Source organism: Carya illinoinensis, chromosome 16, assembly GCF_018687715.1.
Source record: "Carya illinoinensis cultivar Pawnee chromosome 16, C.illinoinensisPawnee_v1, whole genome shotgun sequence".
Taxonomy (NCBI): domain Eukaryota; kingdom Viridiplantae; phylum Streptophyta; class Magnoliopsida; order Fagales; family Juglandaceae; genus Carya; species Carya illinoinensis.
The window spans coordinates 30,179,782-30,191,363 of record NC_056767.1 but is presented as its reverse complement, the minus strand read 5'-3'; the positions used below and the strand labels follow the sequence as shown (position 1 = coordinate 30,191,363).

The 11,582-nt window shown below is 36.5% G+C and overlaps 1 protein-coding gene across 6 annotated transcripts in view; it reads right to left on the bottom strand.

Annotated features, from left to right (window-relative positions):
- Window positions 1–3,201: 3,201 nt before the first annotated feature.
- The window catches only part of LOC122299783, a 33,888-nt gene continuing 25,507 nt past the window's right edge, over window positions 3,202–11,582 (bottom strand). For 3 of the 6 annotated variants that reach the window (XM_043110220.1, XM_043110219.1, XM_043110221.1), the window contains 3 exons: window positions 6,989–7,144; window positions 6,282–6,598; window positions 3,202–4,001 (listed from right to left, as the gene is read on the bottom strand). In XM_043110220.1, coding sequence (XP_042966154.1) covers window positions 3,390–4,001; window positions 6,282–6,598; window positions 6,989–7,144 — 1,085 coding nt within the window. In that variant the 3' untranslated portion in view covers window positions 3,202–3,389. Of the gene's footprint in view, window positions 4,002–4,031; window positions 4,083–5,115; window positions 5,194–6,281; window positions 6,599–6,988; window positions 7,145–11,582 lie in introns of those variants that run through there. The other 3 variants (XM_043110223.1, XM_043110224.1, XM_043110222.1) reach the window with 3 other exon arrangements.

The window sequence follows — 11,582 nt, the reverse complement described above, 5'->3', positions numbered from 1 at the left end:
AACTACTCCCTTGGTTGGGGGCTGTGCTACTCTGCCTTTCTATCGATACACAGTTAAGTATGCTGATCATAAACGCTATTGGTGTGGGATACTGATCTAAAGGTGTGCGAAACATGACGTTAACACATAATAACAAATATGAGCATAGGTCTAAAATTACAATCTCAATAATAAAAACAATAAAAATATAAGTATATTGAGAAATACCAATATTACAACTTAACAATAATAAAACTTTAATTTTGAAATAAATTCTAAACGAGTCAAAACAGGGTGATTTCATGTTAAGCAAGTTGACCTGTTATTGACTCATTTATAAATCGTGTCTTAACAGGTCAACCCGTTTTGACCCAAATCCGTTAATATCAAATCCAAACTCTCTAATCTCATATCATATTTATGTTGGATTCACGGATCGTGTCACATTTTGTTACCCCTATTTCCCTCTCTCTCCCCATTCTTCACAATAAATAAGCCCTACTTCCTAAGGGGTCCCTTTCTAATAAGGAAGGAGTCAAAATAATCTCAATTTTACAACAAATCCAATCTTGTAATTGACGCAGCACTTTTTCAGGAACTTGATTAGTAATAGCTCGTTTTCTTTTTAATTGTTTGCGCGATTATTCATCTTTCCTAATTAGTTATTAGGGTACTCAATACCAAGAATAATTAAAAACAAAATTAAAAAATAAGCATCCTTATTCATCACAATTTTTTATACAGTGTTGTTACCGGCAAATATTAATTGTTGGTCTTGAGTAAATTCTTCTATAAGTTTAAGTAATTTTACCTGAATATTAATTTTTTTTTAATGTAAAAAACCTTTTGTTTGATGGAAAATACTTTTAGGTAAAAAAAAAAAAATGGTTTTATGTTGGTTGGTTAAAATAATTTCTTGGCCGGGCAGTAACACTAACGTGCACTAAGAGTGAAAATGATTAACTTACAATTATCTTACCACTTAATATTGAATAGATGATAGTTTAAAAAATTAAAATTCATTTTGAATAAAATTACATGCTTGTATTGATGAATTGCAAAATGAGTTAAAAAAAATTGTGCATCAATACCTAAAACAAAGGCAACGGCTAACAAGCAATTGCTCGACTGCACCATCAAACCACACTTTTGAAATATGATTAAGATTATGATTTCAGACATTATATATATAGTAATAAAGAATATTAAATAATATTAAATAGTATTAAAAATAAATAAAAATTAATAATAAAATAATAAATAATAGTAAAATATTTTTAAAATATTCTAATAATCACAATAACCATAATTCTTTACAAAACTCAAAGCTAGCCCACTTAGGAGACCTAGACAGTCTAGGCTAGACTTATGGCCTATCTGAGCGATGCAACCATTGAAGTCCACGTATAGAGCCCTCTTATAACCTATCCTATGGTTGGGTAGTGGGCCCTCACAATCTGGCCCATTCATCCAATTTGCCCCACACTCAAGGGTAACGTGTGGAACATCCGCTCATTAACCTCACCCTTATCCTACCTTGCTGCTTACCCGCCCTTAGAGCAATCTTAATGGATTAGTTCAAAGATTAAAAAATAAAAATAAAAATAAAAATCTTGTTATAAGTGGAGTTCGTGTACTAATTCATGTTCCGATATTGATATGTAAGATAGATATTTAATGAAATAATGTGAATTGAAGATAAATAATTTTTATGAGATAGGAGATTTTCTTCTTCTCTCAAAAAAATTTTTATATTTTTTTTTAAAATAAAAAAGATCATTGGTGCGCGAATTGGTATACAAACTTATTTGTACCTAGCAAAACTAAAAAAAATGCCTATTGAGAATTATTAGGATAAAATACGGTGTGCATTGGATTATGCAAAGTGTATGAATAGTTAGTTTATGCTACCGTAAATGTAAAATAGAAGTGATATTTGCTCTTTACTGTAGATGAACCAAATTTTAAAATAATATTACTTTTGTTCTACTTTGTGCATTGTATTTCTTTTCTTGATAGAATATTATTAACCACGTATTTAATTAGAATATTATTACTAATTCATATATAAATGGTAGAATGGTAAAATAGGATAAAAATAAATCAATAAATAATATAAAATAATATTAATTTATTATTTTTTTATTATATAATAAATAAATAGATAATCCAAGATGACAATTAGATATGAATGGAATAGACAGACAAATTCAAGTCATATTAGCTAAAACCTGTTTGTATTTTTCTATTCCAATAGAGTGCTCTTATCCTACCCTTTAGCCTGCCTTGTTACACACAACACAGATATATAATGCTAAAAATCTTCACTTCTCTCCCACATCTGAAGTCCCCACAACCTCCTCTTCCTATTTTTCTTCACCCCTCTCCTTCTCCTTCTTTTTCTTCTCATCCGTGTCCTTTCCTTTTCTATCTTCTCTTATTCGGTTTCTATTTGAATCTTTATGCTCATCTATCATGTGTAGTGTTGTGCACATGCATGAACAAATATTCCCGCCAAGCCATGACCCTACCCATGTCACAAGCTGACTTTGGGTTTGTCGTGCACTAACCGTGGTAGATCTATTGTGTATTTTGCCTATCTTTTGGCAGATATATTGTGTATTTTGCCTTCTATTGGTATATCTTTTGTGTATTTTGCAATCATTTGGTAGATATGTTGTGCATTTTGACATGAGTTTGTCACTGCGTGGTAGATCTATTGATGTGCATTGCGTAGTGTTTTTGTTAATACGGGAGGCCAGATGGTAGTAGCTAGGATGGGAAACCTGCATGTTCAATGGGTGGGCAGGGTCTAGGAAGAGATGGAGGCGGTGCCAGGGTACATGAACGAAAATCACTACCCTACCCAAGCACATAAGGGAGGTGGTTCCCACTAAAACCCACCAATTCAAATTATAATAACCATCATTACTATCAAATCCAACCCTAACTCATAAATTGAAGAAAAAATTGAAGTCTAGGGTAATTTAATTTTTAATTATAGTTGTTCATCCCAAATTGAAAATGATGGATTAATGAGTAAATAAGTGAATTTTTCTAAGTTCAATTTTTACTAAACTTCACAATAATTGTTGCTTGCGTTCAACATTAAATAGTAAATAAGAAAGTCATGTATTTTGAAAGAGTTATAAAAAGAAGAAGAAGAAGAAGTTATCGAGTAGTACAAAAAAGACAAGAAAGAAATGTCATAACTCCAATAGAAGCAAGCAATAATATTCCATGGTTTTCATTTCATATGGAGATCAAACAGTATTCTTGTCAAGCATATAATTATAGACGCATAGGATCATCAGATGATCAGAACTTATATATGTGTAGTACAAATTCGATGGATTAAATAGAAGGAAAGCTTAAAAGGGAAACAAATGAAATAAATATAAACAAATACATTAAAAATCATCCTCGTCAAGGCGCTCTGGCACATCGCTGAAAGTAAACCTAAGAAGATTTAAAAACACCGAAGAATTCTTTATAGTCAAGTAAATTACCAACGCAACCATCACAACATAAAATACCAACGCCCCAGTTTTCTCATGTTTATCTTGAAACAGAAAGAAATGTGAAGCGCAGAAGGATATCATCATTGAAACTATGCCCATAAAAAGCATCATTAAACTCATCAACAGCTTCTTCGGCAAATCACTGCTGAAAGCTCTGACTTCGTACGGTGATGACGTGAGGACGATAAACATGACCGCCGAAGTGATGGAGAAAAAGAGTGCAAATAGCGATGAGATGGCAAAGATGTAGAACGTGGGCTGGTTTTCGTACATTGGAGTGCCACGATCCTGCTTCAAGCCTCCTGGTATTGTGGCAGCGGTGGCAAAGGCCACACTAGCGATAACTGTAGCCACAACGGAGGAGGAACTGGAGGTGCTGCTTAGCCACTTTCCACCACTTTCAATGACTTCCTTGTGGCTTTCGGTGAAAATTTCTATGGGTGTCTTGCCCTCCCTATTGTGGAGGGGGAAGAAGTTGGATGGCATGGAGTCCTTGACAAACTGCACCAAGCAGGTCAATAATTAACACCCATTATCTTTCAATCTCTACCTTCCGGTCGATTGACTTGTTACATATATGATCTGTACATATCCTTATATAAGACTTTCAACCGATCAAGCTATATAAAATGCTCTCTTTAAAATCTAATAAAAAATAAAAACAGAAAACGGGGCCACCTACTACAGGTAGCTAGGTTAGTTGGGTAGTACATATCTGCTAGGGATGTAATCGGTCCAATTTGATTCAGTTTTGTACAAATTTTAAGACCGAATCGGTATATATTGGTTTTGTACTTTCAAAAACTGATTTTGGACCCGTTACCCTCCTAAATCGGTACTTTCGGTTTTACCAGTTCCAGTCCGATTTTTCAGTTTTAATCAAGTGTTAATATAATTATATATATTATATATATAAATTATATATACATATATAAAATATTTTATATAATATTAAAAATTAATTATATATATTTATATATATATATTATAAACCGGTCTGGTCCCGTGCTAAAAAGCCAAGAACCAATTCCGGACTAAATTTAACTAGTTTTTAAAATGTAGAAACCGATTTCAGATCAAACCGATTCGAAACCAAGCCAACCGGTCCTGTCTGATTCTAGCCAATTCTCCGGTTTAAACTTGCATCCCTAGTACCTGCATACAGCCCGCTCGACGCCCCCGCCTGAGACTTAAATTGATCGAATTGGCGAGCAACCAAATGGTTCTTTGAAGAAAAACAAATGCGGGACAAGCTGTTGCCAAGTGAGGATCCACACCCATCTAGAATACACTTGCCCACCCGTATTTTATTTAATTATCAATTATAAAGGTAACACCATTAGGAAAGTGTTGGTGTCTGGAATAAAGGGGTGATGTTTAGAATGAGTAGTGAAAATTATGGTAGATAATATTATCTCTTCTAATAACACCACACTTGAGTATTTGGATAATAAGGTTAGAGAGGTACTAAATATGTCAATCTTGGATTGTGAGTTTTTACATGTTCAATGTTGTAGATATCACATCCTTAATCTTATTGTGACCGATGGTCTAAAAGATGTTCATGAGTCAGTTGCAAGAGTAAGAAATGTAATGAGGTTTGTGAAATCTTTACCAGTTAGGCTTGAGAAATTCAAAACTTTTGTTCATGCTGTGGGTCTTGAATGTAATAAGATGTTGTGACTTGATGTTCCTACAAAATGAAATTCAACCTTTTTTATGGTAGAAATTGACAAATAGTATAGAAAAATGTCTGCGTCTTTGTTGAATTCTTGAGGTTTTTTATGAGAAAATGTTGCATCAAATGAATATATTATCAAATAGTTTGTGACGGAAATGAGCAATTAGATAAAATCTGTTAGAGTGTTAAGCCTACTTTACATATATGTCACTGAACATAAGGCTCAAGTCTAAGAAATATTATGAAGATCGATTCGAGTAGTATCAATGCTGTGTTATATGTTGCAATTATTCTTGACTAGAATTACCAAAACGATGGAATGGTGCATGGGCTGGAAAACATTAGCCGGCGGGGATGGGCTGATAAGGATATCATCAATAGGTTATATGATGAGTTCATTGCATTCAAGAAGGTTGATAGCGAAGTTCCTCCATTTACACATCGCCTCTTACCTAAGCTGGTAAGCCGAGAAAGTGTAAGTGATATATGAGGTTTGGTGATATCCACGACCTAAAGAAGAATTTAGACAACCATTCAAACTTGGAAATACACTTATTAGCTGAGTTACACCTATATATGAAGGAATAGGTTGGTGGAAGGTAAGTACCATTAAATATTATGTCCTTGAAAAGATAGCTCGTAGTATTTTGACCATCTCTAAATCTACCGTAATCTCAGAGTCTGCATGATTTAGCATCGAGGGGCGTATATTGCATTTAATTACAAGTTTTTTTGTCTCCTAGCACCATGGGGCTTTGATTTGAACACAATTGGATAAAAGGAAGGTGAATTCAGGTTTGGGAGGTGGTGGACTTTGCGGAGAGCTACGAGGAGGGGGAAGAGGTTGATTACACTGGAAAAAGTATCTTAATTCATTCGTTGTTCTACATTTTTTTATATTTATTTATAGCAAAATTATTTTGACTTCAATTGCTGTTGAAATGGATTTGGAAAAGAGGCTCAATCTTAATTTATTGGCATGCGGAGCGGGGTGCGGGGAGGGGGCTACCCCGCACCGTATGGTGCGGGTAGCACCCCTAGTTAAAGTGGTATACAACTAGTACAAATTGGGATGCATGCCAATAAATTGATTGTCGTACCTGATACCACCGGATCTCCCAGAGTACTCGCAGACCGGCCGGAACCATACCAGGCGTATTGGTTGCAAGCTTTGCGGCGAGATGCAAGGCACTATTCCCATCGTCATCCACATGCCCAAACAAGCTGTCTCTAGGGATAGTTTTTTGCAGCAATAGTTGATAAACATGTATTTGCCTATTCTCCACAGCCAAAAGCACTATATTCTTGTTCGTAACCGGAGTCTCATCGTATACGGCAAGGGGATATAGTTCTAAGATTCTCTCTATCATTTCAATGACACCATATTTAGCTGCAGTTAGTATGGGAGTCTCCCTGTCTGCCAATGAAACGCAAGAATGCATTCAAGTACAATTATTATATCTAAGCTGCACTGCACTTAAAATGTAAATTCATTTTGGGCCTGCTTAAGTATAAACAAGGGGTCAATATTTCATTGGCCGGCACTCTTTTTATTCACTTTTTTTTTTTTTTTTTTGTGGGGAGGTTCTTTTGTACTAAGGAAATGGAAACTGGTATTGCAAGGATTAATGTTGATTGGAATTATAATATGAGTAGCGATATTTGAAGATTTTTACACCACACATCATTTATATGGCTACATAATTTGATTTATAAGATTTAAAGTTTACTTTTCAAATTAAATTATACCATATGAATGATATATGATGTAAAAACTTTCAAATAGAATTATTTTTATAATATATACCTCGATTAGATAGTCGATAATGAATGCCTTCAGAAGCTTGGTATAATTCTGTATGCTCTAAAAGCTTGTTCATAATTTGAACGGCCCATGTGTGATTCTGTTCGACATAATAAGAACTCCGGCGCATATGCTCCATCCTTCTTCTCCTGCTATATCCTAATCAACATAATAATTAAGATTATTCTAATATGTACATAGATATATAAGAATTAAACAAATTAATAATGAATATACACACATGTACATATATCATGTGTATATAGACTAATATATTCTATGTTGGTGGCAGCTTATATATGCATGTGACAATGTCGCATTGATAATTTGGTCTGAACTGGATATACAATTAATTAAAATAAATTCACTAAAACAATTTTGCATTTTGGGAAAATTTTTTGGAAATACAAGATATACCTCAATATAAAAAGTCCACAGTTAGGGATGTAATTGTTTTTCCGGCTCCAAATACCACATCTTTAGAACCCAATTTGTGGCGAAAAGTAGTACTGGTGCTACCTACACATCTGTCCGCACCCCATCCCCATTCAACGAATGGTGGAAAGACATATATTTGTCCCCCGCCGACCTGGGTCCAACCCGATTTACAAAGGCTAAAAGTTCAAGTATCAAAAACTTAGCATATGGTGGGAAGAAGGCCCAAACTAGCACAGAAAAGATGAGACAGCATTCACATGGACACGCTTTTAGCCACGCCGCATTAAATGACTCGATATGGGTTGAGATCTCATCTCTGACACAAGCTGCCTCATTAAATGTGACATGATGCTACCCCTAGGCACAGGGACTTGGCATGAGTTGAGACCTTGTCCCTGATAGAGGTTGTAGCATTAAATGCGATGACATACTACCCAAAGCAAGGGCGGACATCCTAGGTATAGAAAGAATAGTGACCCCACTGGAAGAGATAAGTATAAAAGCCTTGATTCAAATACAACTCGATGATATGTTATCACACTCTCTCTCTGAAGCAAAAACTAACTTGGACATCGGAGGTATTTTCTGGCATTCTGGGCCACCAAATTTCCTTGTCTCAGGTTGAACGCAGAGATAGGCGGGGTACAAAACATGTCCTTAATAGTTGGCGCCATTAGTGAGATCCATTAAGTAGAATCAATGTGCATTTCGTATGCCTACCACAATGCGGTCCAGGCACCCCGTGAGTAGGAAGCTACCTCAACCAACATGAAAGGAAGGTTTGTAGAAATGGAGGAGCAAATGAAAAAGATGGCATCAGAAATGGAAAATCTTCAGTGAGAAAACGAGATCCTTAAGCAAAGGAACTCGGGATCCCAGAATGGCGTTGGCATGAGTCAGAATCACTGAATCTAGGTAAAGTTACAAAATGCAGGAGGGGTCGCTGATGATGATGAGGAAAAGAAAAAGATGCACCTTGAGTTACATAACCTCATGGTAAGTATGAGGAGATGGCCAAGAAATTAAGAGCATCATCCTTGGTTGACCAGTTGTTAAGTAGCACAAATCTCCCTTACCGTGCGAAGGTTATGGTAGTCCCGCTTCCGCTAAAATTCAAGGTCCCGTAAATTAAGATGTACGACGGATCCAAAGACCCAGTCAAACATCTCAAGTCGTTCAAGGCTCACATGACACTCCACGATTTGTCTGAGGAGATTGCATGTCAAGCTTTTCCCCTGACGTTCAAATGAACGGCGAAGGGATGGTTCAGGGCCTTGCAGCCAAGCACCATTGAGAGTTTCGAGGAACTGGGTAGGCAATTTATTACCCAGTTCATGGCCAGCAAAATAAGGACGGGTCTAAAAGCCTATCTCTTGATCGTGAAGCAGTTGGAGGATGGAAGTTTGAAGGCTTATCTCTCTTGGTTCAATAAGGACCACCTTACAACGGATGACCAGGACAAGGAGATCACGTTAGCAGCACTTGGGGATGTTGGTTCATGGTCAAATTGGCGAGAAGGACACCTACAATGTTGCGAGAATTCATGGACTGAGCATACGATTTTGTCAATGCCGAGGACACCCTCCGAGCTTTAACCACCCCAAGAAGGTCCTAGGGGGGGGTGATTAGAGAATGAGGACAAAAGAGGCACAAGTAAGGGAGCACATGAAAAAGAGTCAAAAACCAGGAAGGAGTAGTACAAGAAAGGGAAAGATGATGGTACTTCTTCCAGGAAAACACACTCAAGTATGAGAGCACAAACAAACAATGAGAAACAACCCTGAGGCAATGATGATCGTAATTAAATAACTCACAGATTTTGCACTTTTCACAATGTAGAAGATTACAGAATTGAGGATTGACATCATTTGAAATAAAAGGATAGAAGAGACGCAAGAAGATGGGGAGCTGGGGTGGCTGATCGCACAGTATTCGTCATCGCCTAGGCAAGTAGATCGCGAAGGGAACGAGTGAAGGAGGAGAGATCGCAAGAGAGAGAGCATGTCGAGAAGGACCATAGTGAGAAGCGTGGAGAACCCCCTATGCCGAAATCAGAACAACGTCCCTTTAGGAGAAATCCAAACTATTGCTAGGGGATTTCTAGTAGAGGCATGTCTACATCTGGCAGAAAGGCATAATGAGTCAAGCTGAGCTGGTCTTTGGCTTGCCAAGCTCAGCTCAACTCAAAAAATTCGAGCTCAAGACTTTTTATTTAATCTTTTTTCAAGCTCGAGATTTTTATTTAATCTTTGTTCAATCTCGACTCGTTAAACTAAAATCTCAACTTTAGCTTGAGCTCAAATTTGACTCAAGTTGTTTATCTTTTATTTATTTTTTGAAAAAGATTTAATAATTAATAAATTATATAAATAAAAATAAAAAATCTAATATTGACTATGTACAATTAACAAGTAGAACCTCTATTGAATTATAAGATTTTAAAATTTATAAATAATTAATATGTAACTAGTTGATATTTATCCATAATAACAATATAATATATGCCTATATAAATTTTTAATACATACACATAATTTGATAGTATATATCTATTTCATATATGGTTTACATATACTAATATATGAAATTATTAAATCTTATCAGCTAATTTTTTACAAATTATAAAATATAGCCATGAAGCATAGTCAATATATAGGCATAGTAATTAGGATACATATTATATTTTTAATTATAAAAGTTCTATACTTATATTATTAGCTAAGATATATATACATATATGTATATATACATAGGTGTATATATATTTATCAATATATAAATAAGTTTTAATCGAATCGAGCTAAAGAGTCGACTCGAGCATAAATAAGCGGGCGTTAACGAGTTTAGCCGAGTCAAATCAAGTTTAGTTGGGTATGTGTCATTTACTAATCGAGCGGGTATATGCTTTCACGGGAGAGCCTTTTTCTTTTTTCACAAGTGAGTTCGATTCAAATTTAATCGGGTGAGTACCGAGTAGGCTACTGAATAGACTGATTCATTTACAACCCTAGGTATGAGGAAAATTTTAGCTTTGGAAGACCAACGAAGCAAGACTAGATTGAGAAGATGACGACCGTCTCCTTCAAAGAAAGCGACTATGAAGGGGTGACCTACTAGCACGACGATGCCCTGATAGTGACAATGCTGGTTGCGAACTTCACCAGTTCTAGTTACACCCATCACCAACCTATTGAAGGGATTTTCAAGAGAAATGGTACAATCCAGGGGTTGCATAACCTTACATGTGCCGGTTAGTTTGGGAATATACACTACCACCATGATGACAAGCTTCCTTGTGGTTAAGACTCCTTACTCATACAATGCCATAATTGGGCAGCCGACTCTAAACAGTTTGAAGACCATAACCTCTACATACCACCTGAAATTGAAATTTTCAATAGAAATGAGTGTAGGTGAAGTGCGTGGCGAGAAAATTTTACATACAAGAACTGAAGGGTGGAGAAAGCACGTGCATGTGGTAGGGATCAAGAAGCAAGTTCCTCCTCCACAGCCCGAGTTCATCAAACTAGTGGCAGACACTAGGGAGGGGCGAAGCCTAAAGGCAAGGAGAGGCCAACAAGCCCCAATTACACTGAGTGAAGCATGCCTTGAATAGAAGGAGAGGAAAGATGTGGGCATGGTCAAAGAGGATGAATTCCTGCTTGCTGGGAGGACTATCAGGGAAGTCCGCTACCTAGAGCTCATTGACTAGAGGATGACGAAGGGAAAAGGATCTAACATTGCAAGAAATATGACGCTCTCGTGTAAGCACACCTCGTAAACTCAATAGAATTGCTGTATATTTCATGATACCCCTTATGTTTCATTTCCAACAATCAAATGTTTACCACTACACAAAAATCGTGGGAGCCACCTAGCCAGTCGAGTCCATCTCCAGCCTAGTCATCTAAGTTGATGCTCCCTGCTCACACTGTCGAATAAAGGAAGCAACTCCTATTCTAAGTATCTCATCTCCCCTTACCACCTAGTGCAATCGAGTCCATCTCCTACCTAGTCATCTAAGTTGATGCTCTGTGCTCAGATCGATGAACAAAAGAGGGAATGCGTCTACTAAGTGTCTCATCTTTCCTTGCCACCAAGCCTGATCGAGTACATCTCCCGCTTGGTCATCTAAGCCGATGCTTTGTGCTTGCACCGA